General features: G+C 40.9%; 1 protein-coding gene across 2 annotated transcripts; it reads left to right on the top strand.

The window, feature by feature from the left end:
* The first annotated feature begins 1,390 nt into the window (after positions 1-1,390).
* Positions 1,391-27,076, top strand: GPNMB (glycoprotein nmb). Of its 2 annotated transcripts, XM_042920189.1 has the most exons (11): positions 1,394-1,597; positions 9,561-9,713; positions 10,604-10,747; positions 13,140-13,304; positions 15,507-15,665; positions 15,968-16,279; positions 19,770-19,868; positions 20,637-20,739; positions 22,047-22,261; positions 25,734-25,827; positions 26,273-27,076. In XM_042920189.1, the coding sequence occupies exons 1-11, from the start codon at positions 1,525-1,527 to the stop codon at positions 26,424-26,426; spliced, it is 1,671 nt and encodes a 556-aa protein (XP_042776123.1). In that variant the 5' UTR covers positions 1,394-1,524; the 3' UTR covers positions 26,427-27,076. The 2 variants fall into 2 exon arrangements, with proteins under 2 accessions (XP_042776131.1, XP_042776123.1); XM_042920197.1 differs by lacking the exons at positions 25,734-25,827; positions 26,273-27,076 and adding an exon at positions 22,795-23,232 and having other exon boundaries at positions 1,391-1,597.
* Positions 27,077-27,597: the final 521 nt, after the last annotated feature.

Consider the following 27,597-nt stretch of genomic DNA (forward strand, 5'->3'; position numbering starts at 1 on the left):
TATCAACAGTAAATTTTCCCTAAACTGAAAAGCCTTTATTATAAAAGTTACACGTTGGTTGGAAAAAAACAAACAGAACTATATAGATGATTCACATTACATAAAATAAGTACTTCCGTTAATTTATTCATCCATATTTGAAAATAGTTTTGTTTCAATCATGAATATGTTCCTTGGGATGTTTTTTTTTTTCTTTCATACTGTCTTCCAAATCTGTAAAAGGAGCTTTAAAGAGCTGCGTTGCAGCCTTAGGGTAGGGGGCTAGCCTGCCACACCTGCTTAATGGGCTTCAGTTTCTTTTTTTTTTTTTTTAACGTTTTATTTATCTTTGAGAGAGACAGAGACAGAGTGCGAGTGGGGGAGGGGCAGAGAGAGGGAGTCACAGAATCCGAAGAAGGCTCCAGGCTCCCAGCTGTCAGCACAGAGCCCGATGAGGTGCTAGGACTCACCCTGAGATCATGACCTGAGCCAAAGTCGGACGCTTAACCGACAGAGCCACCCAGGCGCCCCTGGGCTTCAGTTTCTATTCCTTGTTAGCACAGGCGAAACATAAGCTAATACCCTGAATTTTACCCGCACCCCCACTGGGATTTTTATATGTACTGAAGATGGTCATGTGGACGTGACCTAGACAAACATCACATGTAGTCAAGTGTTCATGTTGCCACATTTTCTGCACACTCTATAACCAAACACGATTTGCTTATGTAAAACTCGTGTTCCAGGCAAGAGTGTTTTTTCACTCAGTGCCTGTTCTCTGTAACATGAAATACACAGTATGTTTTATGCAGTTGGCTTTGCGTGGTATGACACAGGAACGCTTGGAGAGCAGTTACCAGAAATGATGCAGGTTTTTCCAAACGCTGTATGGAATTCCACAGATCTCCTAAAATGGGCTCATAAGTACATTTCTCAGCAACTGGCAGCCTGTGCAGCTGTTTCCAGCACCTTCTGGTGCAACATATGCTATTATCCATATATGTCCTCCCCAATTTCAAGTGATGGAAGAGATAACTCCCCCACTTGTGTCTCCTCTTGGGAAGGGAATGTACAAGCACTGGGAAGAGCTGGTCATCTGAAGCACAGCTAAAGAAGCGCAATTGTGACATGGCCACGTGCGCTGTGGGTGAATGACTCAGTAAAGGAACCGCATCAAGTTGACAATGAGGTTGGAGATTGAAATTTTGTTTGATGAAGGATATTAAAGTAGGTCCATAGGAAAGGAAGTCCGTTTAACTAGAAACGTGGAATCACAACATTGAAACGGTGCACATCTGAAAAGAGAGAATAGATGCTAAGAGTGAGTGAGTCAGAAGCACATGAGTTCTAAGAGCTTGAACTCCAGAGACCAGATCAGGCAAGGCTGCTTAATACCATCACATGATCTGCCCTGAGGCACCCTGTATTTAATTAAAATAAGGAGTGGGGCGCAGCAGAGGCCAGAAGAGCACTGTTGTTCTTAGCGGGTGGAGCCAAGGGAGTTAAAAGTTAAACCTTGATTGCCTGGGTCTGTGAGAATTCAGCATGGAATGTTTCTCCTGTTTCCTGGGGTTGCTGCTGCTGCTGGCTGCAAGATTGCCTCTTGATGCTGCCAAACGTGAGTAACTGAGTTTCTGTGTTTAACCCGTTCTTTGTCAACTAAAAGGATGGATTGCCTGAAGTATTGTTACCTAAGCCAGAAGGGGACTTCCTGAATCTCCTCAGGAAACTTTCGTGCTCATTCATGTCTTCTGGAAACACTTGGGAATGTTGAAACCACAGCAAAATGTCTCCAGCTCCAGCTTTTGCTTCCGGCTCTTGGAAAGTAATAGCCACGCAGACCCTCTCTTAAGGAGCTTTTTTTTTCCATTGCACTGGCCACCTCCTCTTGCCACACTCAGGGATCAGGGAGCGTGGAGGTGTGAGGGGAACAGTCTCTGGCCTGAGAACAAAGCAATGGCTCCCACGAAATTTGGTCTAGTTTCTATCCAGTAGCGTAGTCAGCTCAAATGAAATGAGGCCTAAAATCTAGATCTGCTCACTAATCATCCCAGCCCAGAAGCCGTTGCTAGTCTTGTTGAGATTTTTTCACAGACCTGCAGGAGCTCCTTTTCGAGTGAGGTTACTAAGAGAAGAGCTGAAGCCCTGGGTCTCAATTCTAGTCCCACGTTAGAGGTTAGAGATTTTTCTAACCATGCTGAGAGGCTCGGATTGATGAAACCAGAATCTTGGGAGATGGGCTTGGAGCCTCCTTGCTTAAAAAGATCCTCTTGTAATTGGAATGCAAAGCCAGGGTTTCAGTTCCCTGCACTTGTGTGTGGCCCACTTGTCTGTCCAGGGGATAGGTGGCTGTGGTGGCCCCACACGCTCCTGCAGGTAGTTTGCAGTGGGAGAGGGAAGGTCTCCCAGAAGGTCCACCCCACCTCACTGCAACAGAATAGGGACATTCAGTGATGAACAGTCCGGGGGTCCTTAGGCACCTGGGTGTCTCTGCTTGACAGCTCAGACCCTGGAGCCTACTTCTGATTCTGTGTCTCCCTCTCTCGCTACCCCTCCCGCACTTGCGCTCGCGCGCGAACTCTCTCTCAAAAATAAACATTAAAAAAACAAAACAAACAAAAAAAAAAACACTTTAAAAGTCCAGGGGTCCTGATTGTGTCAGACCATTCCATGGGGTTTACAGGGTGGGGGGAGGATGGTAGGCATAGGGAAGGGGCCAGTGTCTACCTCGTGCCCGTGTGTAGCCACTCTGCAGCTATTGCACTTACATCACTCAAGTACTCATCCCCACAACCACCACCGAGGAGCAGATGGTCCTCTCCCTATTCCACAGGTGTGGGAACCAAGAGCCCAGGTTTTTGCACCCGCTGGGCCCACTTGTGTGTGAGCAGGATCCTGGACACATGGGCTAGGCGCCCACACAAACCCTCTTTTCTCTCCCCTTCCTCCTTGTGGAGGGAAAAGTCCTTTAATTAGGTTGTCCTTGCAGGGTGGGATCCCAGCAGGAATGCTGAGTCTAGAGAGAGGAAGAGGGGGAGCTGCTGGTACCCGTGGAGTGCAGGCGAGGTTCCCCAAGACTGGAGAGGCTCAGGAAGGGGTGAGGCTGAGAAGGGGCTGCTGGGGGCCACAGGACCCCCCAGGTGAGGGTGAGGGGCAGGAGCAGAGTGGCCAGAGGCACAGTCCATTTTCCTAGTGGCTGAGCTCTCAGGCTTGGGCTGTGCTGGTCCCCAGAGACACCAGCCCTGCCATCTCTTGTGACTGGGTCAGGGAAGAGGCACTCTGTCGTTGATGAGGGAGTCCAGACCAAGGATTTCACAGGGTGCCGAGGCTGGGTTGCTGGCACTGTGATGATCGTGTTTCCTAGACATGGAGCCTAGCCACAAAGAAGGCAAGTAACTTGCCCCAGGCTACACAGCAATTAAGAGGAAGAAAGCTCAAGCCAACCTTGGTCCTTCCTGCTGTTGGACAGACTTGGGTTCCCTACCAGCTGTGGGACTGGGCCACAAGTGACTTAGCACCATTGAGCTTTCATTCCCTCATTTGAAAAATTGGGTAATGGGGTTCTTGTGACATTAGCTAACAGAAGGTGCTTGGGGTAGGAGTCCTACAAGGTAGCAATTGTATTACCTCAATGTAGCTCCCAGGACAGAATTCCCTAGAGTCTGCAGTCGTAGGAGATAGAGGGACAGAGAAGTTGACAGTCAATGGAGACCTGTGCCTAATTCTAGCCTTCTTTCCATCAGTGCTAATTTGTTCTGCTCAGTGAAACAGATTAGCCTGATCTTAAATATTGGCTGTGGGTTTGAGAAGAGTCCCAACTTATTAAGCAAAATGTAACAAAACCTGTCATTCCTGTCTTCACCTTGCCCTAGACTAAATATTCTGTCCAGAAAAAAATAAGGATGGGTAGAATTTATCATTGTATCAAACACCACGGGATTCCTTGCCCCTGGTAAAAAGGAGGCAAGAGTAGGTATCAATAAAGTTAACAGCCAACCTGGCCACCACCTGTCTGCTGGTACACACAGCAGAGGTTCTAGAGTGGAGACAGAAAAGCCACAGGGGTGCTGCGTGGGATCCATTTCCCTTCACTTCTAGCCCTGCCCTCCCCCCCCCCCCCACACCTCTTTTTTTCTTTTAAAACCTGCTTACTGTTAAGTATGTCTTATTTTAATTTTTTTTTTAATGTTTATTTTTGAGAGACAGAGTGTGAGCAGGGGAGGGGCAGAGAGAGAGGGAGACACAGAATCTGAAGCAGGCTCCAGGTTCTGAGCTATCAGCACAGAGCCCAACGCAGGGCTTGAATTCACAAACCATGAGTTCATGATCTGAGCCGAAGTTGGACACTTAACAGACTGAGCCACCCAGGTGCCCCGAGTGTCTTATTTTTTTTTTTAATTTTTTTAATGTTTATTTATTTTTGAAAGAGACAGAGCAAGAGCAGGAGAGGGGTAGAGGGAGAGGGAGACACAGCATCTGAGGCAGGCTCCAGACTCTGAGCTGTCAGCACAGAGCCCAATGCGGGGCTTGAACTCACAAACCATGAGATCATGACCTAAGTTGAAGTCGGATGCTTAACCATCTGAGCCACCCAAGTGCCCAAGTGTGTCTTATTTTTAATTTCACCTCTTGAGGTCCTTGTAAAGTCACATGCAGTTTTAAGAAATAATGCAAAGAGATTCCCCTATACACTTTATCCCATTTATCCCAATGGTAATATCTTGCAAAATGATTATACAGTATCACAGGCAGGGTATTGATACTGATACAGTCAAAATACCAAACTGTTCCAACACCACAAGGGGCCTTCATACCCTTTTAAACCTACAACCCTTTCCTACCCCACCTCCTGCTCTGGTAACTGCTAATTCATTCTCCATTTTTATAATTTTGTTACTTCAAAGATGTTATATAAAGGGAATCATTACAGTATGTAATGTGAGGGTATTGGGTTTTTTTACTCAACATAATTTACTGAAGCTGTTGCATGTATCAGTAGCTCTTTTTTATCACTGGGTAGTGGTCCACAGTATAGGATATGCCACAGTTTAAACATTCTCCCATTGTGGGACATCTGGATTGTTCCAGTTTGAGCCACTATGAAGAAAGCTGCTACGAACATTCATGTACAGGTTTTTGTGTGATGATAAGTTTCCATTTCTTTGAGACAAATACCCAAGAGTACAATTGCTTGGTTGCATGTTAATTGCATGTTTAGTTTTACAAGGAACTGCCAAACTGTTATCCAGAGTGGCTGTACCATTTTATGTTCCCACCAGCAATGTATGAGTGATCTGCTGTCTTTAACCCATGCCTACGTTTGGTATGTTACCATTTTTTATTTAGTCATTTGGATAGGTGTATAGTAACATCCCATTGTGTTTTTAATGCACATTTCCCTACCGTTTAATGATACTGGACACGGTTTCATGTGTTTCTTCTGTCATCTGTACATTCTCTTCAGTGTAATATTTGTTCAGGTCTTTTATCCATTTTTAAATTAGATTGTTTTTTAATGTTGAGTTTGGGGAATTCTTTATATATTCTAGATATCGGTCCTTTATTGGAAATGTGGTTTGCAAATATTCTCTCCTAGTTTGTAATTTGACTTTTCATTTTCTTCACATGATATTTCACAGAGCAAAAGTTTTTCATTTTAATGAGGCCTAACTTATCTCTTTTTTTCTTTTATGGATCATGTTTTTAATGTCAAGTCAAAGAATTCTTGCCTAGTGTAGAGACTGAAAATTTCTCCTATGCTTTTCACTTTTTCAGAGCACCATTCATTGAAAAGGCTGTCTTTCGAAACTCCATTGGGTTGTTTTTGCATCTCTGTCAAAAATCAGTAGGGTGTATTTGAGTTGGTCTATTTCTACATTCTCCATTCTGTTCCATGGACATGTGTATCTATTCTCTGTCACTCTTTTAAGTTTGTATTTTTCCTTCACTGCTGACATTTAAAATCAGAGGAGAAACCCATGTTTTGATTATGTTTCCGGAAACGCTGGCTTTCTCTCTGGATCTGAGGAAGAGGAAGACTCTTTGGAGCATTGAGAGAAATAGGTCCTGGGAATCAAAAGATGTGAATCTTCATTTCCACTCCATGAAAGGTGACCTGAGTGAATCCTGTCACTTCTCTAGGCCTGAATTTCTTCATCTATAAACTGAAGTGATTTGAACTAATGTTAATTCTTTCCACATTGAGTATTATAGTACTCCATGACTCAATTCAAATGAATATCCACTTATAAACATTGATTGATAAACCTGCCTTCACCTAGTATCTGTTTCCAAATAAAAACAATCTCACAGAATCACAAGACATTTGGGTTTTGTCTTACTTGTTTTTTCTCTGATTTGGAGGTCTTGAGAAGACCTGGCCTGAGGTTACACAGCCTGTTTAGTAACAAAATCAAGACTAGAAACCAAGTTTCATAACATTCACCCATTGTGAGACATCTGGATTGTTCAGTATTCATTTCAATATTCTTTTCCATTCCATCCGCCTCCCTTATAAGATGGAAACAACAGGCTGTTCCCTCCACCTACCAAAAAGGAGAAATAAAAGACAGAGGTTAGTGGCATCCATTCAAAATGGCTTCTCTTAGCACCTACCAAATACCACACCTTCTGAAAGTTCTCTTTCAGTATTTAAGAGAAGACGGGATTTCTAGTCCAGATGACACAAGACCGTATGAATTGATGAGAGGAGAATTTAAGCCAGTGTATGATTAGGGGCTGGCTGTGAGTTATAGACAATTAAGCTTTTGGTTGTGAATAACAAAATACTAAAAGGGTTTGAGCAAGATATATGTTACCTCAACCAGTACAGATGCAGGCAAGGCTAGATAGATAAAGAGCTCAACAGCATCAAGAACTCTTTTTGCATCCTCAGTGTATTGGCTGCTTCAGATCTGTGCCCTCATGATTAAGTATGGCTGTCACAGCTCTGGGCCTCACATTATATTACCAACTCCCAGATCACTTCTGATGTGAACAAAAATGGAGGCTGTTCATTTTATTTTATTTATTTTATTTTATTTTATTTTATTTTATTTTATTTTATTTTATTTTATTTATTATGAAGGAGGAAAACCTTTCCCAGAAGCCCTCAGAAGACTTCCTCTTAGCTCTGAATGGCCAGGTTCTAATCACCTGCTCCTGCCCATACTGTAAAGAAAGCTAGGAAAGTGAGCCTTTGGAATTTTGAACTGTTAGAATAGAAGCTCTGTAACAAGGCGGGGAGGACAAGCAGGGGTGCAGGCTGGAATGGCTGGTAGGTAGGCAACCAACAAATCTGCTACAATCCTCAAAGAAAGGAGAGACCACGTGAACCCTGGAATTGTCAGGCAAGGCCAAAAGACCAACTCAAGATGAGAAAGAATTTCAAAAGAATTAGAATTTTGTAAAGCCTGGAACAACCACACAAAAGGATATAGCTAATAAGTCAGAAGAAGAGATAAACTCAAAAAATAACCTCATAATAATAATAATAAAAAAAAAAGGAACAAGGAACAGATAGGACAAATGGAAAAAGAACAAGATGGTAGATTTAAATCCCACAATATCAATAATTACATTAAATGTAAAATGACCTAAACACGCTGAAGATTAAAAAAAAAAAACCCAATATGTTGTCTATAAGAAACCCACTTCAAATATAAAAACATAAATCAGTTAAAAATAAAAGGGTAGGGGGCACCTGGGTGGCTCAGTCGATTAAGCATCTGACTTCAGCTCAGGTCATGATCTCACAGTTGTGTGAGTTCGAGCCCCGCATCGGTTTTGCACTGACAATGCAGAGCCTGCTTGAGGTTCTCTCTCTCTCTCCCTCTCTCTCTCTGCCCCTCCCCTCTTTCCCTCTCTCAAAAATAAACTTTTAAAAATCTTATAAAAAAATAAAAGGATGGAGAAAGATGTACCAGTTAATCACTAAACATTACTATCAAAGAGTTCTTCAGACAAGGAATATTACCAGACATAAAGGGCAATTCCTACTGGTAAGAGGATCAATTCATGAAAAAGACTGCACAATTCTAAACCAAGCTTCAAAATACATTCAGCAGGGGTGCCTCGGTGGCTTAGTCAGCTGAGCATCTGACTCTTGATTTTGGCTCAGGTCATGAGATCGAGCCCTGCATCAGGCTCTGTGCTGGGCGTTGAGCCTGCTTAAGATTCTCCCTTCTCTCTCTGCTCATTCTGTCTCTCTCTCTCAAAAATAATAAATAAGCAAAAAGTGATAGAACTGAAGAAATTGGCAAATCCCATAATTATAGTTGAAGATTTCAACAATCCTCTCTGAGTAATTGAAATAACAAGTGGACAGAAAATCAGTAGGAACATAGAAGTCTCAAAAAGCATTATCAGTGTGCCTGTGTGCTCATTCTGTTAAGCGTCTGACTTTGGCTCAGGTCATGCTCCCATGGTTTCTGGGTTTGAGCCCCGCATCGGGCTGTGTGCTGACGGCTCAGGCCTGGAGCCGGTTTCACATTTTCTGTGTCTCTCTCTGCCCCTCCCCCACTTGTGTGCGGTTCCTCTCTCTGTCAAATAAATAAATAAACATTTTTTAAAAAGCTTAAGCATTGTCAACCAGCTCTTAACGTAAATGATATTTAAAAACCAACAACTGTAGGGGCACCTGGGTGGCTGAGTCATTTGGGCATCAGACTTCGGTTCAGGTCGTGATCTCACGGTTTGTGAGTTCGAGCCCCATGTCAGGCTCTGTGCTGACAGCTCAGAGCCTGGAGCCTGCTTTGAATTCTGTGCCTTCTTCTCTCTCTGCTCCTCCCCTGCTCATGTTCTCTCTCCCTCTGAAAAATAAAGATGAAAAACAAAAAACAAAACCCCCAACAACTGTAGATTACACATTACATATGGAACATTCACTAAGTCAGACCATATACTGAGCCGTAAAAAAATTAGATCGCTCAACAGTGGGCTCTCCAGTACTGGTATGCATCTCTTGAAAACCTGGAGGCATTCCTCATCCTGGCATTCTTTTAGCCAAGAGAACATTTATCATTGGCAGCAGTGTTTTCCTAATTATATTGTATCAAATCCAATATTCAGAGACTATGTACTGAGAAACCAAATAATGGCTAAGAAATACTAATTTTCAAAAATTTTCCTTTGAATTTTACTCATTTAAACTTCAGAAAGAGGATCTGATTAGTTTTATTTAAGCTATTTCCAGTAGAAATTTAAAAACAAAAACAAAAAACAGGAGTGCTCGGGTGTCTCAGTTGGTTAAGCGTCCAACTTCGGCTCAGGTCATGATCTCACAGTTCATGAGTTTGAGCCCCACATAGGGCTCTCTGCTGTCAGCTCAGAGACTGCCTCAGATCCTCTGTCCCCCTCTCTCTTTACCCCTCCCTGCTCACTCTCTCTCTCTCCCCCTCTCTCTCAAAAATACATATTAAAAAAAATTTTTAATACAAAAATAACTTCTATTTGTTTGACATATTGGAAATATCAAGTATTACTTTCCAAGCTTATGAAATGAAAAATTGCTTTATTTTAAGGTAAGTACTAAATGAAGAATGAAATAGACAAAATAATTTGTTTTTCAAATATTGATATAGGATTTCATGATGTGCTGAGCAATGAAAGAACTTCTGGTTATATGAGGGAGTACAACCAACTCAATGGTTGGTCTTCAGATGAAAATGAGTGGAATGAAAAACTGTATCCAGTGTGGAAAAGGGGAGACTCGAGGTGGAAAAACTCCTGGAAAGGTAAATCAGAAGATTCAAGGCAAACAACTATCATTTCCTATCTAAGTCAGTCTCATAGATTGTAGACTTGGAGATCCCATGGCTTGTGTTGCTTCCATGAACTACAGTACTCTAGTAAGTGGGAGGAACCTGAATTTAGCAATCTTTATCTGAACATGATCACTTTCTAAGTCACACACAAAAAAGTTTAATCGCCTCAGAAACTGGTAAGTTTGTAGTTCTTGGAAGATTTTGGAGAGCAAGCAGGTTTAGCCTCAAATCTATTTACCTAATATGGGAATGGTCCTCTTCAGAAGATCAGAGACTCTGGAGTAGTTTTGACCATCTCAAAAGTGTGGTTTATCAGAAAGTGAGTATCTTGCCATTTGCATGAAAGAATGAGTCCTTCTGAGTTTAAAAAATACAAACCTTTAAAACTTGTTTTTGTATAATCAAACAGGTTTTTTTTTTTATTTTAAGTAAAGGTTCTTTCTATGCTTAGATAATTCTTTAATTGGTTTGACTTTTTTTTTTTTTTTTTTTTGTCTTCTAGAATGTTGTGCTCTGAAAGCAAAAGTTAGGAATCCAGAAAATAATTGATCGTAAAGAGGCATAAAGATGGGAGGGTGCCTGCTGACTCAGTAGAGCACAGGACCCTTGATCACAAGAGTCACAAGTTCACAAGGTCACAAGTTCAAGCCCCACACTGGGTGTGGTCCTTATTTAAAAAAAAAAGACAAATATAAAATAAAATAAAATAAAATAAAATAAAATAAAATAAAATAAAATAAAATAAAATCAAGGCATAAGGATGCTCTGGTCCTTATTAGTGGATTTAACTCTTCTTTGTTTACTTATCAGTGAAAGGAAAAAGGTGCTTGATCATTAAGCTGCACTTTTTTATGTCCTAGGTGGCCACGTGCAGGCTATTCTGACCAGTGACTCACCAGCACTTGTGGGCTCTACTATAACGTTTGTGGTAAACCTGGTATTCCCCAGATGCCAAACGGAAGATGTCAGTGGCAACATAGTTTATGAGAAGAACTGCAGAAATGGTAAGGAATGTTACTCATGCCACAGGAACAGGCTAGTTCTCCTATTGGAGACCTACCTCATAAACCTAAAGGCTCACAGGTACCTCTGTACGTGCAAGATGCTATTATCTCATGTCACCCCCTACTCAAATTGGGTAACAGGGAGGGGTTCCCACATCAACATTAGCCAAACCCACTTGAGCAAACAAACTAATGGCTTTCTGCCTCCTGGAACTTTCTTCAAAAGTTACATTATCACGCTCAGCCTTCTCTTAGTGTCTAGTTGATTAGCCAGAAAATACATTGTTGATTCTCAGATTTTGGTTTGATTACTTGGAATTCTTTTGGCTACTCAGAGAATAGCCAGTTTGACAGATGTTTACTGATGAGATTAATTTCTGCTCACAAGTATCACTTATGCAAATGTGTGGCTAACACAAATGCTCAGATGTGTATATTTTGGTTTTGCTTTGCTCTTAAAGCAGGTCAGCTCTTTGTACATGTTAAAGAGTGCAAATGAACACAAACGCATCAAGGGAAATTATCTTGAGAACTGCACAGTCTCAAAAACTCTGAGCTAATTACTGAGACTCTTTGATCATTGACAAGACTGTTAAATGCACTTATGATCTGATTTATTTATTTATTTATTTATTTATTTATTTATTTATTTATTTATTTATTTATTTTGAAAGAGGGAGCTTGTGTGAGTGCAGGGGTAGGGGAGAGGGACAGAAGGAGAGAGAGAATTCCAAGCAGGCTCTGTGCTGACAGCATGGAGCCGGTTGCAGGACTCAATCCCACAACCCTGGGATCATGACCTGAGCCAAAACCAAGAGTTGGACGCTTAACTGACTGAGCCACCCAGGTGCCCCATGATCTGATTTTATTACTTACAACTTCTAATAGATTGTCAGTGTGTTCATTCCTTATTATCATCTTCCTATTAGGAATTGTACATTAGATTCTGTACAAAAAGGGTTTGATATTTTTAAACTGTTAAGTGCTTAATATTTTGTAGTAATTTTTCTCTTTTCTAAAACTGATTTATATGAATATTTCAAATGACAATCTATCTCTCTGAGCATTTTTATATAAAGGAGTCTCAGTGACTTATGAAAATGTTTATATAATATCTATTACCATGAAAAAGAACTAGGGGATGGGGCGCCTGGGTGGGTCAGTCGATTAAGTGTCCGACTTCGGCTCAGGTCATGATCGCAGGGTCCGTGAGTTTAAGCCTCGCATCAGGCTCTGTGCCGACAGCTCAGCTTCAGATTCTGTGTCTCCCTCTCTGTCTGCCCCATTCTCGCTTGTGCTCTGTCTCTCAAAAAAAATGAAGAGATGTTAAAAAAAAATTTTTTTTTAAAGGAACTAGGGATCTTTGAGGAAAATACTAATTCCAGGTCGAGGACAGGGAAAGTACCAGGTGAGCCTGCCCCAAAGTGCGGAAATGCTCAAGGACCAATGGAGACACATCACAAGGACACAAGAGCTAGCTTGAAGGGACTCTCACTAGCTATTTGGGACAATTTAAGAATTAAAAAACAATAATAGATTAATAAATAAAAAGTTTCTTCAAAAATGTCAGTGACATAAAAAACCAAGAGGGTGAGGAAACTATTCTAGGTGAAAAGATATTTACCATAACCTGTTTAAAATGAAATATGTTGGGACACCTTCCTGGTTCAGTCAGTAGAGCATGCAACTTTTGATCCTGAGTTCAAGCCCCGCATTGGGTATAGAGCTTACTTTTAGAAAGAAAAGAAGAAATATATCATATATACAAAAAAGTTGAAATCAGGGTATACTGAGTACACAAATACCTTCTACCTAGACTCAACAATTGTAACTTTTTTCCATATTTACTTCTATTTTTTTTTTCTGATCATTTGAAGAGACAAAATAGCCACATGTTGTATGTGACCCTTGATTAGACTTTAGTAGGAGTTTAATGATACTGAGGTTATGTAGGAGAATGTCCTTATTTTTAGGAGAAGCATGCCAAAATCTTTAAAAGTAGAGAGTCATTTGATGCCAAATGACTCAGGAAAGAAAAAAAGAAGAAGCTACAGAAAGCAGTACCAACATAAAAAGATAAAGAAAGCATCCTTCCGTTTGGTTTGAATACAGTTGTGATTCAGAGAACCAATATTAAAAATAAATATATTGTGATATCTCTAGATTGAACCTTTCTAAATAATTGCTTTAGATGAAACTTTTACTAAAATGTAACCTATCTGCAGGAAACAGGCATACATATGCACCACCAGATGAATTCTGAATTTTAGGGTTTTAGTTGTCCAACTGTATTTATATTTATGAAAAATAGGAAAAGATGTTTAATTCAGTGATGAGCATTGAGCATTCTGAGCCCACATGACAAGCCTGGCTTGTGTCTTTCTCTGTTTAGATACTGGTCCATCTTCTGACCAGTATGTTTACAACTGGACGGAGGAGGTTGACTCGGGAAATGGTAACAGCCCAGGCCATCATAACGTGTTCCCTGACGGAAAGCCTTTCCCTCACCACCCCGGATGGAAGAGATGGAATTTTGTCTACGTCTTTCACACACTTGGTTGGACTTTTTACAAAACTCCCTTATCTGCTTCTTTACTTTCCCTTAAAAATTTCCTTTTTTTTCTTTTCTTATTCCATAATCAAGAATTCTAACACTAAGAGTTTCACAACAGTTACTTTGTTAACTTTTCTTAGCTGGGGTGGAGGGTATGGAATAAAAATAAAATCTTGTTTAGCCTTAGCAAATCTTTGGGACACTATAGAATTGAAAGATGGAAAAAAACGAATTCAGCTTTCTTTTTTAAAATAAAACTACTCAATTTATTTCTGTCTAAAACAGCAATATGAAAAAAATATTAGTATTTCTTTGAATGGCACACAGATGGGCATTTGATTTTTTCTTTTTTTTTTTTTTTTGTCAAGAGAATTTTTAAGAAGGAAATTTATGCTCTTTATAGGAAATTTGGAAAATACAGAAAAGTACAAATGAAAAATGCAAAGTATATAATTAACACCAGATGTTACCACTGTTAACACAATGGTGGGTTTTTTTTTTTTTTGCTAGTATTTCTTAAGATTATACTGTATACACATTTTTGTTGAGTATCATGAGCATTTGGCTATTATTAAAATTATGTACATTATTTTAACGACTGCATAATATTCCATTGTGTAAAAATAACATAATCTAACTACTATTCTTCTTTGACATAGTCTACCTTCTTTTTTTTTTAAGCACAAATGTTATCCACTTTTGTTTTATTATTGTTGAAATGATTGTTTTTAGGAGGAGCAAATTTAGGTTATAATTAGCAAAACCACTAAGTTCTTAGTTAAAAACATCACCAGGTCCCACCTCGCTCTGACGTACAAAGACTGCTACCAACTGTACAGGCTCTAAACTTCTAAATGTTTTGTCTTCATAAATTAGAGAAAGTTTCTTTGTCCAATTAACTCATTTATAAATCAAAACAAATATTAACAATGCACATCAGTTTAATGAAGTACAAAATATAGATCAAATATTATGCCCATCTAGTTAAATCAGGGGATTGAAGGCTGGCTTTGTTTCACTGTCTTCACGGCCCTGGCAGTCAACTCACCAAATGTCATCATTTCTTTGACTTTACCATTTGCATGGAGTCGTGTATGCTCACTAACACTCCATTCTCTTCTTAGCCCAGTTAACATCCATTAATTTAGCTAGTTAGGATGTCTTTATTAAAAATCAGCTTTCAGCCCAGAAATTGCCATTTTTCTAACAAGACTTTTGAATTTCCATATTCTGATGTCTCTGAGTTAACTGGTAATCTCCTTCAACTACCAAGTGCTTCTGTGGTCTTTCAATGCCCAGGCTAACATTTTCCTCACGTATAACTAACTCCCCAAGAGATACCTTCTTCCCCTACAACCTCCAACAGAACTACCCCTGCATTTCAAGATAAAGGGGATCCCACATCACATCTCCCTGAGAAGATTAGTGTATTTTTCTGATACCTTTGACCATGTGATAAATATGGTCCTTAGTCATCCCCACAAGCATCCATCTTACCATCTCTGTTGTTCCAATCACACATCTATGCTGGGTGCCTCAATGGGATTAGAAAAACATCCCTGAATCCTGAAGGACAGAAATTACCTTCACTAGCTAGCCAGTGGTAGTTAGATTGATGTGAAGGCTGGAGAAAGAAAAAGAGTGAGTCAGGAGTGTCCTAGGAATGTGTTTATAGAACCACTGCATTATTTTTTATACTCTTTTTAATCACTTACTGACTGCATTTTTATACATGAATACTATTAGAAAGTGGAAGATTCTAGTCCCCTAAAAAAAAAAAAAAGCTGCTCAATAATAGAGCTGAAATAGTAATATTGTTACAACAATAAGGTAGATTTTTGGATAATTTGTTTTAACTCCCTTGGACACTTTTCTATGAGAAACATATGTATTTCAAGTGCCTGATCACTTATAAAAACTTTTTTATTTGTAAACTAAGGACTAACTGTATTATCCCACCAAACAGCTCTTTTCATTTTGACCAACTACATACAATTATATTTATTTAGTTGTGGGTTTGTTATAGAAGGTTTTACATGAAATAAGCACTATCTTCCTTTCTGAACCAGTTAGGACCACATCCCCATCCTGTTTTTCTTTTTCCAGAGCACTCTCTAAGTGGCAGTCACAAGTCGTTAAGAAACAACAACTTCCTAAAATGATCATGTAATGTGCCAATAACTAAAAATTTCCATCTTTTCAAAGGTCAGTATTTCCAGAAGTTAGGACGGGGTTCAGCAAGAGTTTCTGTAAACACAGCCAATGTGCCACTTGGCCCTCAACTTATGGAAGTAACTGTTTATAGAAGACACCGACGGGCATATGTTCCTATTGCAAAAGTGAAAGATGTGTACGTGGTAACAGGTGAGTCGTGTGAACTCTAACTGATGGTGAAACACTTAGTTCTGGTGACTAGTTGGTTAAGAAAGAGTTAGAGCAAGTGTTCTGGGTTAGGTTGTGATTCATATAGGTTCCTTCCCAGACTTATCTATTATATTGTACCCCATCTATGATTCCAGAATAACTTGGGAAAACTTGTGTAGGAAAAGGGAAAATGATGCTGAATTATCCCTAATTTTAATTTTTTAACCTGAAAACATTATTGAAGTCATCCACTTAAAATCAAGCAATCATGTGTTCTTTCTATTTTTGGGTATATTTTTTAGATCACATTCCTGTGTTTGTGACTATGTACCAGAAGAATGATCGAAATTTATCTGATGAAACCTTCCTCAGGGACCTCCCCATTATGTTCACTGTCCTGATTCATGACCCCAGTCACTTCCTCAATGAGTCGGCCATTTACTACAAGTGGAACTTCGGGGATAATACTGGTCTGTTTGTTTCCAACAATCCAACTTTGAATCATACATATGTGCTCAATGGAACCTTTAACCTTAACCTCACTGTGCAAGCTGCGGTGCCTGGACCCTGTCCTTCACCTTCACCCAAACCTCCAAAACCCACCTCTTTTCTACGTAAGTGTTTCCAGGTGATCTTTGAGTGGGGGGAGGGGGGTTCCTTAACACCTAAGAAACACACACACACACACACACACACACACACACACACACAAGAACATAGGTTACATAATTACATCACTAGCTTAAAGGATTGTGTAGAAACTCTGCAGTGATGCCATTCTGTACCTGTTATTCTTTAACTGCTTTATCACCATTTTAAGCTGTTAGAATAGAGAAAACAGGAGAGCATGTTTAAAGTCATTTTGCAAGTAGAATTTCATGACTTGTGTGCAGTTCTTTGAACTTCCTAATTTGTACTGGTCCTCGTTATGTGTAGAGATGCTTTCCCGGTCTGGCCCATCACATTTCTGTTACTCTCCCATTTTTTCTAGCTATGAGAGGACACCTTGTCCCCTTATAAACATTCAGGCCATCCCCACTTCCAATCTCCTCCCTGCCCTGCCCACATCCACCTAGTGTCCCATGAAACACAGCCATGCTTGAAAGTAGTTTCCAAATGGCCCAAGAAAGAATGTACCTTGAGAGTATTTCTCAGTGAGCAAGCTGGACAGACTCCAGACATAAAAATTGTTCTGGATATAAGGCATAATTAATTAAATCCCATGCTCTACTGATAGTATATAAGGACATTCAGGAAGTTGTTAAGAGTCTACTTTGGAAAGTGTTAGCTTGCATCTGATGCCCCATCCTACCCTACATTATTACATCTTAGCATAACTTTATCAGGGGAATGGTAATAGACTGGCATCCCCCTCACTGGTCACAAGAGGGCGCCATCCCCAAGCCCAGAGGAAATACTCCATCACGGCGTCTAGACTTGTTGCAATTCTTTTTTTTTTTTTTAACCAAATAATAAGCGTTATAATAGTGTGTTATTAATAAAATGAAATCTTGTTAAGTCTCTGGCCTAGCTAAATCAAGACAATACAAGTCATTACTGATTTTGATTCATTCTTCTTTGAAACGTTTTAAATTACAAAATTAATGCATGCTCCTTAATAAAAATTCAAGCGATAGAGAAGTCTAGAATAAAAGTGAAAGTCCCTATTCACATTCTCCTCCCAAGCATTAAACCTTGTTAATAGTTGAGAGCGTTTCTTTCCAGATCTTTCTCTATGCATCACGAACATATTCTATAAATATACATAGGTGTTGTTGGTTTGATTTTTATGTAAATGAGCTCATGCTATATATATGGTTCTGTAATTTGCTTTTCTGCACTTAACAAACATCATAGATCTCGTTCCCTTGTCAGTTCATATAAATATAATTCACTTTATTCAATGGCTACATAGTATTTCGTTGTAGGTATAAATACAGTATGTAAGTACATAGGGTGTATAAATGTATAATTTATTTAACCATTCTCTTATTGACACTTGATTAGGTTAATCCTAATTCCAGTTACAAATATAACTGCACTGAACAAATCTAATCATATAGCTTCATTCTGGTATTTCTGTAAGAATATCTTTTTCTATAATTATTGATGATCTTCTTTATAAGTAAGGAGACCAGGTATAAAATTCAAAATAAATTGTAGATGCCTGTAATTTTAGAACTGTCCAGAAATTCCTAAATGGTAAAGGATGTAATGTTAGTTTATTTAACATTCATTTTTTTAAGTTGCATTTTTATTAAGCTGTTTTTCTTAGAATATATTTATATCATACAGCATTTATTAAAAAAAATATGTTTTAAGTCACTGAAAGGGTATTTCAAATTTTTGTTATTATTTCCATAGGTTGGATCACTAGATATAAGGTAGTAACCTTATGAGTTAGTTACATTTTATAGTAAAGGGAAGCTTCACTATAAAGCCTGGCTTTATCTAATTGGTCCTTTAATTATGCCTTGATTTTACAGATACATGGATATAGACTTGACCTTATAGATATGTCTACAAAATTCCATATGCGTTTTTACAAGCATTCTACCAAAGGTAGAATCCTTAACTTTTGTCATTTGGGCGTTTTTTAAAAGAAGTTTTATTTTAAAAGATGGCAGGGTCATGATTCCATGTTCTAACTTGATAATTTCTGCCTGTTAAGGGGTCCAGCCATCTTTAATACCCAACACAAAAGAAATCTCTTGCTGTGTCTCTTTTCCAAAGTGTGTGCCATGCAGCAGTTGTTTCCAGAGAAGCTCTGGGAATCACTCAGAGAAGGCCCTCTGAACAAAGGAGAGTCACAGGGCACATCCATCTACCCACTAAAGGCTCAGAGGAGCCCTCGAGAAATCTCCCAACCAGCTTCATACCCACATGTCACTACGTTAGGGTGCAACTCGTCTGAAGTTCTGATGCCCTTCCCACCCCCCAACTAGGTTCACTTTCATGCCTTTTGAAATTTTCATTATCCTATTTTCCTTCCAGTCTTTTTATTTTAGTAAAGGAATACCAACACCATAATTAGAGCTTTTAAAATTGCGACTAATAGAGCATTAAATTCTTTGCCTTAATCATGTTCGACAAGTCATTTTCTTTTTTCAATGTTTATTTATTTTTTTTGAGAGAGTGTGTGTGTGCACAAGCAGGGGATGGGGCAGAGAGAGAGGGAGAGAGAATCCCAGGCAGGCTGCACACACAGCACAGAGCCCAATTCAGGGCTCAATCTCACGACTGTGAAATCATGATGTGAGCCGAAATCAAGAGTCACCTGCTTAACTGATTGAGCCACACAGGTGCCCCTGGGTTATTTTCAAAGTGTCTGGTGTTCATTCCTTTCCTTCCCCACACCTCAGCCCATCAATTGCTACAAGACTTTTAGAATGTAAGCTTTGGAGCTATGAAACACCCAAACAGGAAAAGAACTACCTTTCTCTTTGTTGCTTGCTTCTTAATCTCTTTTGCACCAAACTTCCCATCTGTAATTATGTATCTATATATGTTATAGCATATCTACATCTAAATAGATGTATGGAGACACAGCTTGGGACAAGGAAACATATTTATTAAGGACTTCCTATATGGCAAGCATAGTTCAACCTCAGTGGATCAGGAGGTGTTGTTCCTATTTTATAGATGAGGAAATTGAAGTAAGGACAAGTTAAATGATGTGCCCATGGTCTCAAACAGCCAAAACCAAGAGACCTGAAGTCGAGCCCAGAACACCTGCCTCAAAAATTAAACTGTGCTTTTATCGATTACGGCCTGCTTGATTTAATCATGATTGCTGTATCACACATTTTAATATGGCTTCTACCTTTCATTTGATTCCTGTGTTTCAAGAAGATACAGGATTTGGTTTACTTATATAAATTAATAATTATAATGCCTCAAAGCTTTCACATCTACATGAGCCATTACATGGTTCAAATTTCTGCAGTGATTTGATAGTATAGAACTCTTGATGTTTTTCTAAAGGGCAGGTAGATGTTTAAATTTTTGGTTGTCATGTACCTGTTTATATTTTTGGTTATTATGAATTATGTACGTCTTTTACATTCTCAGCAACTAATCTAAAATCTTATTCCAACTCTCCAGCATCAGCTAATGACAACCCTCTGGAGCTGAGGGAGAATCCAGATGAAATGTGCCAGATTTACAGATACGGTTACTTTAAAGCCACCATCACAATTGTAGGTAAGAGCAGCAGGGGGAAGGATGTTAGAATCTACCTTGGGCCACCCTCCTGCTCTGCTGAGTCTGGAGAGATGGGGGCAGGGGCACCCACTCTGTTCAAGGTGACATCACATGTGCCCAGGCAAAGACTCTACTAGTGTCTAGATTCCCACCTGTGTCCCTGGCCTTCCTTAGACATTCTGGTGGAAATGAGCCCAGCATAAGGCCCACATGCTAAGGAGCCTGATCCCCACACTGTGGAGTCCAGAAATTTGAATGAAGGTGCTTTGAAGAAAGGGCAGTAGCAAGTTTCCAAACATCCACTTTGTTCCTCTAGCTGATTTCACAAAGTCAAACTTCTCGTGTGTAAGAAAGGGCCACCAGAGATGGCTGTGCACCATGGGCACTGCCCACAGGTACCCCACAGAGAAGACAGGTGGGGGCTGAAGCCCAAGTTGTGCACGTGGGGCTGAGAGAAGGTGGCCAAGGCCTGAGCCTGAGCACTACATCTTCCCAGGAGGTAGCTTTTTCTGAAATTCTTGCCCAGAAGGAGTGCTGCCTTCTGACACATCCACAGACTCCAGAAATGAAGAGCTGGGTTGGAACGAAGAACAGTTCAGTTCAGTTCAGTTCAAGCTATGGGGTAGATTCCTAGGTCTGGTGTGCTTCTGGTACGGGGAGAAGGCTGTGTCTCCTCCATTTTGTGTGGCTTTCTGGTTTATTAGGTAACAGTTTGGTTTGGCATCTGTTGTATTTTGATTTGTTTTTCTCTGGGGGCTGTTTTGTTAGAGGGAATTCTAGAGGTTAACATCGTCCGGATGACAGATGTTCTGATGCCCGTGCCACAGCCTGACAACTCCCTGATGGATTTTGTCGTGACCTGCCAAGGAACGTGAGTACATGTCAGCCAGAGGAGCGGGTCAAGGCCTGAGCAAAGGCCTTAACGCCGTCTCCCCTTCCAAGTTGATTTAGATTCCTGATTTATCAGTCAGCCACGACAAGGAAGGGCCCTATGAGGCGCTCTGACGTGCACAGTTTTGCTCGAGTTAAGCAATGCTCATTACCTTTAACTGTTGATGAAATTGAATAATAATGATTGATTGAATACTTAACTGTGTTCTTAACATCTTATATCTGTTTTCATATTGAATCCTTACCCAATCCCGAGTCTCCTCATTTTACAGATGGGCCCACTGTGGCACACGGTGCCCCGAGATGGTGGGTACCTGCAGAGCATGGTTCATAGGCTGGGACCTGGCTCGGAACCCAGCTCTTAGGTCCCTGAGGCCCCTCTGAGTGGTGGGAAACCAGTGTGGAATGGCCATGTCCTAGTGATAATTAATAAGAAGGGACAGATAAGAAGCTTGGGAGAGGGGAGGGATGAGGATGGCAGAAAATTGGGAAAAACCTAACGGAGGAATGAAGCCAGCTGAGAAGAGTGCTTGTCCTCCATGCCACCCATGCCTCACCAGCCCCAGCATCAGAGCATGGTCTCTGCTTCCGGGAGGGCCACTCACGGGTGACACAGTGGCTAAGACAGTAATGCATGGCCACTTTGCCTCAATGGTCATCAAACCTCACTTATTCAAGTCCCAGATCCACCTCTGCTTGTGTGACCCGGGGCCAGTCTCTCCCCTTCCTGAGCTGGTTTGTCACCTGCTACACTAGGCTAATCTTACTTTCTTTGTCAGGTCATTGAAAGGAATAGGCAAGGTCATGTCACACATCTGCAGCTCTGTGCCTTGCACGTAGTAAATACTGCATAAATAGTTCCTGTTGCTGTCACTGTTGTACCTCTGCAGGGACCCAGGCAGGGCCAGCTCTGGCATTTAATAATATATTTGCCGAACACCTAAGCTGTCTGTATCTGCAGGCATTCTAGGAAGCTCAGATGTGGAAGAATGACTTGGACTTCACACAGTTTCCAACAGCCCCTTGCCTTGGGGGTCATGATTTCTTTCTCCTCCACCCCCAGGGCCACACCTTTCTGAGGATACAGGGGAAGGAGTAGCTCACACCCAGGCTTTTTAGGAATAAATTATATGTGACAATTTGACATCATATAGTTTGATATTCTTATATTGTATGCAAGAATAAAATAATAAAGTGAAATTCAGTTTTATAGATGCGTAATGATTGTGATTGTCCCTTCTAAACTGATATGACATCTCTCTCCCTTGGTGCCATTTGTACCCCCAGAATCCCCACAGAGGTCTGTACCATAGTTTCTGACCCGACCTGCCAGCTCGCCCACAGCACAGTGTGCGACCCTGTGGATGTGGACGTGGCTGGTATGTGCTTGCTGACCGTGAGAAGAGCCTTCACTGGGTCTGGGACATACTGTGTGAACCTCACCCTGGGTGATGATACCAGTTTGGCCCTTACGAGCACCCTCGTCTCTGTCCCTGCAAGAGGTAAGTTTTGTTTTATGTTGTATGAACATTTCATACTGCAGGTACAGTGTGTGTCTCATAATAAAGCCATTCAAGTCTTTGTTGTCACTGTTTGATATTCAGTGCAAAAATCATTGAACTATCGTTAATGTGGATTTCAGAACTGGCATTAAAGTCCAACAGCAAATCTACTTAGGGCAGGGATGAGAGAGAGAGAGAGAGAGAGAGAGAACGAGAGAGAGACCCAATGAAATAATGACCAAAGGAAAATCGTTTGATGAAAAAAATCAGCTGTGATCATGGACCAGTAATAATGGGATACGATCACTGCATGTTCAAAGAGATTTATGTTTCAAGGGAAAAGTGTAAAGCCCAACATCAAAAAATAACAATGTTCTTCAATTAAACTATAAAAGGGGGAGACTTGTGTCATGTTTTCATTAGAATCCACCTCGGCAAAGACATGAAGCCAAGAAGAAAAATGAGAAACCAAGTGGACTCCTGGCTCCTTTCTAACTTGCCATATGTCTCCTCTTTCCCTTCCCAAATTCTAGCAAGCATTACAGCGTGACAGTGACAAACCAACCTACGTAGTCCTCACACGTTCACCAGCAAATCTCCTCTCCTCTCTGCCCCCTACTGCCTGGAGAGCTAAAATGGTAGCAGAGTGGACTAAAGGATTTCTTTGAGAGATGTTCATTTACTGGTGGCTTCTAATTTTCCCCAACCACAAATTAGAACTCCACCTGGTGAGCCCAACTGAATTTCACTTGTAATCGACTTTGTTAAAAGATACTGCTTTATCTCCTAGAAGAAATGCTTTGTGGTGGAATGGAAAGAGAGATTAAATTGTGTACACATTACAGCACTTACTTTGCTCCTTAATTTGAATCTTGCCAGGTACAATCTAATGACTAACTCACAAAGAACTCCTTTGGGGGGGCGCCTGGCTGGTTCAGTTGGTTGAGCGTCCAACTCTTGGTTTTGGCTCAGGTCATATCCCAGGGTTGTGGGATTGAGCACTGCATCAGGCTCCATGCTGGGCGTTGAGCCTGCTTGGGATTCTCTCTCTCTCCCTTTGCCCCTCCCTACACCTCACACGTGCTCGTTCGCTCTCTCTTAAAAACAAAAACAAAAAACCAGACAAACAAACAAAACAACTCATTTGGATCTGGAGCCTATCTCATAAGGTAAAATGTACTGAAATATATATTTACTCATTAACCATATAAAAGGCAGCTTTAACTTCCTTGAAAGAAGAGCTTAAGTAGTCATACATATAATTATTTGTATGAGAGCTTACAGTTGGTGAGATCTAAGGTATAGATTTAAAAAAAAAAACAAGGATACAAAGGTACCCTGCTTCCTCCAGGACTAGATGCACTGGGACCGGGGTGGAGAGCGGGATGGGCAGGGAAGAAGGAGGCATGCTGGAGGCCCTGGACCTGAGTGAGCCCCTGTCTTCAAAACTATTGCCTCCAGGAGCTGCCACAGTTACTCCTCTTGTGCTGCTGCGGGGTTTTTTTAGAACAACGTTTTAGGGTCATAACCTATTCTATGAAGCTTTCTCAGTGCTGGCAAACCCCTGTTCTCTTATCTGGATTAGATGTTTAGATGTTTGCTTTCCTTTAATTCTCCTTGCAGTGAGTGATAACTTTAGGTGACCTGAGCCATTTTCAAAATCTACATAAAGGAAGCTCAGAAAGAGAGCCTTTAATCCAGTGGGGATTGTAACTTGATGGCTTGGGTTTCAAAGTTGGAATTTCAGAAATATCCTTGTTCAAAGGCAAACCCATATACTTTGAGCAGAAATGACTTTTATTCATTGATCCCATGAACATTTGTGAAGCACCTGCAATTCTTTCAACAAATATTCATTGAGCATCTACTCTGTGTCCAACAGAGATCTAGGCAGGAGATACACAGTTCCAGACGAGTGAGGGAACCAGATGAAGAAGATTCCCGCTTTTGTGGGCAGAAAGAGCCAACAAATAAGATGACATTGTGAAGAGGGGTGCCTGGGTGGCTCAGTTGGTTAAGCGTCTGACTTCAGCTCGGGTCATGATTTCACAGTTTATGAGATCAAGGCCAGCATTGGGCTCTGTGCTGACCTGCTTCGGATCCTCTGTTCCCCTGTGTCTCGGCCCCTCCCCCATTCTCTCTCTCTCTCTCTCTCTCTCTCTCACAAAAATAAATAAACATTAAAAGAAGAAGAAGAAGAAGAAGAAGAAGAAGAAGAAGAAGGAGAGGAAGAAGAAGAAGAAGAAGGAGGGGGAGGAGGAGGAGGAGGAGGAGGAGGAGGAGGAGGAGGAGGAGGAGAAGAAGGAGAAGGAGAAGGAGAAGGAGAAGGAGAAGGAGAAGGAGAAGGAGAAGGAGAAGAAGAAGAAGACACTGTGAAGAACATAAAACCAGGCGGGGACATGGAGAGTAATAAGTATGGGAGAGAAAGGGGTCAAAGTCAGCTCTCTAGATTGGAGGTCAGGGAAAGTCCTGCCCACCCAGCAGCATCTGCTTGGTGAAGGGCCTCCTTTGAACTGAAACCTGAATTTCAAGAGTGGGCAGCCCATTTAGATCATTGTAGACCAGTGGTAGGGCTTGGGTCTTATTCTGTGTGTGAGGGTAGCCACCGGCAAGTTTGAAGCGTGATCTGATTGATGCTTTTAAAGATCATTCTGACTGCTGAGTGAAGCAAGGATCCCTGGAAGGTAAAAGTGGAAGCAGGTACACAAGAGGTCCTCTTGGGGAGAAGGCTGGTGGCTGGGACTGCAGTGGTGGCTGAGGAGATGGAAGAAAAATAGATAAACCCCAATCATACTTTAGTGGTAGTGATGAGACTAGTTAATTTGCCAGTTTCCAGGAATACAGAGAGTACATAACCCCTGTTTTGTGGCTCTTATAATCTAGTGGGAGAGAAACATGGGTAAAGCAGTAATTGCAACACAATGTGATCGAGGCAGAGGAAGAGAGGCAGGTAGAGGAGTGACACAGCCAGGTGTCGTGACCCAGTGCCCTCATGAATGTCTGGAAGGCACCCTGAGGGGTGAACACTTGAGAGGAGCCAGGGGAAGGACAGTCTTAGCAGAGGGCATGGGGATTTGTAAGAGCACGGGGAGGATAGGCAACTCCCAGGATTTTTAGAGCCGCTGGAAAGGAGGTGGTGGGAGATGAGGCCAGAGGAGTGGCCAGGAGGGGCATGGAGCCCTTCACCTCGTGGGTGCTGCAGGGTCAGCTGAGACCTGAGCAGGTGTCTCCAGGACATGACATCTCTCTTCGGAGCCCTTTAACACGGTGTTCCAGACATGCTAACTCATTCTCTAAATGGAAGATAACCTGACCCAAAGACTATGTATTATTTAATGGAAAAGATTACTGAAAGCCCAGAGGGAGCCATGTATCTTCTGATAGCCACTTTCTTCATTTATTTAATTGCATTATGAGTAGCATGTCCTCTAGGTGGAAGATGTCACTAATACTGTCTTGCTTCTGTTTTAAGACCCAGCTTCCCCTTTAAGAATGGCAAATGGTGCCCTGGTCTCCGTTGGCTGCTTGGCCATATTCGTCACTGCGATCACCCTTTTGGTGTACAAGTAAGTTGCTGCTTTTAACACTTTAAGTTCCCATAGTATATTGTCAAAACTTCTGCATATTTCTGCATAAATGGGCCATTTTCCCTATTTTTTGCTTTTAAACATTCTGTGTAGGTGAGGAAAATCTTCCATTGAATGATGAATACCAAACTAGATTATTAATTTTTCTATGGTTTATTTTTAATCCTCAAAATGCTACCAGACATGAGTAACTACAAAATTGTGTCAGCTTAATGTTTAACATATAATCACAAATTATAGTAGGCAGGCATATTTCTTGCATGAAGAAGGGAAAATAACTATACTTTCATAAGACATCAGTGTTTTAAAAGCTGTGGATTCGGTTAAATGGAATTAACCCTTTTACACTTGGCATGTAAGATTGTAGAAAGTAACAGTTCCAGCTGGAGATCTATTTTTAATCTGTCTAACATGTTGTTTTCAGAAAACGCAAGGGATACAAACTGATAGAAAACAGTACTGGGATCGTAGTCAAAGGCAATGGCCTCAGTGTTTCCCTCAACCGTGCAAAGGCCATGTTCCGCCCTGGAAACCAGGAAAAAGATCCACTGCTCAGTCACCAACCGGGAATTCTTTAACTCTTCAGCTTTATTTCTGACCAACAGCTTACTCCAGTGCCATTTATGTGAGCTGTGCCGGAATCGATGACTATTAACTTTTTTCCCTAAAAATTATTATTAGAATATATATTGTGGCTTAGGGAGGTCCAAAGGTTTTTTGGGGTTTCGTTTTGTCTTGTTTGTTTGTTTGTTTGTTTGTTTTCTATGGGCTAAATGACATTTTAGAGAAGTAGAGAGGAATTATACTGCGCACAACCTCAGCCATGTTACAGAACTGATAAAACCAGTTAGCAGTGCTTTTTTTTCATTATGATGTATGTTTCAGTTATAATGTGTTAGGTGATTAGTGGGATAGATACACTCCAAAGAATAGGGGGAGAAGATACTATTCATTAGAGTCTTGCCTAGGTTCACTGGAAGGAGAGGCTGGACACTTTCTAGCTATCCGTATAACCAAATGCATAACTCCAATGTATTCCTGTCCTTAAGATCATGTTCCAACCTAACTGAATTCTACTTCAATGAACATGCATGAGCTCCCAGCAAAACAGTAACAAGCCAAACATGCTTCTTATACTAAAAAATGTGTATATACTAATCTCATAAATAGGTGTGAATATTTTTGTGACAACCTACCTTGCCCAGGTGTGTAAAGGAATGGTATTCACCCAAGGGGTACCTGGGTGGCTCAGTCGGTTAAGTGTCCGACTTTGGCTCAGGTCATGATCTCACGGTTCATGGGTTCGAGCCCCACGTCAGGCTCTGTGCCGACAGCTCAGAGCCTGGAGGCTGCTTCAGCTTCTGTGTCTCCCTCTCTCTCTCTCTCTGCCCCTCCCCCACTCATGCTCTGTTTCTGTCTCAAAAATAAATAAACATTTAAAAAAAGTTAAAAAAAAAAAAAAAAAAGGAATGGTATTCACCCATTTATTCCATGGAAATTTATTTAGCACTTTCTGTGTATCAGGCATGTTGCTAGGTACCCGGCCCTGCACTCAGAGTGTTTACATTCTTGTGTATATATCTGGATTTCTGTACACTCTGGTGCATGTATTTGAAATTATACATTATGATTTTCCAAAAAGGAGGCCCATGCTTTTCCTATTGGTTTTCCTATTTAAATGATATAGTAACTTGATCAGTAAGGGTTTTACCTCCATTTGTAACTAAAACTACCATATGTCAGACAAGG

The sequence above is a fragment of the Panthera leo genome, chromosome A2 (genome assembly GCF_018350215.1).
Source record: "Panthera leo isolate Ple1 chromosome A2, P.leo_Ple1_pat1.1, whole genome shotgun sequence".
NCBI classification, from domain to species: Eukaryota; Metazoa; Chordata; class Mammalia; order Carnivora; family Felidae; genus Panthera; species Panthera leo.

Coding starts and splice junctions, on each gene's coding strand:
- GPNMB (XM_042920189.1), top strand. CDS start 1,525: ATGGAATGTTTCTCCTGTTTCCTGGGGTTGCTGCTGCTGCTGGCTGCA. Junction 1,598..9,560: donor GCCTCTTGATGCTGCCAAAC/GTGAGTAACTGA, acceptor ATATTGATATAG/GATTTCATGATGTGCTGAGC. Junction 20,740..22,046: donor GTCGTGACCTGCCAAGGAAC/GTGAGTACATGT, acceptor TTGTACCCCCAG/AATCCCCACAGAGGTCTGTA.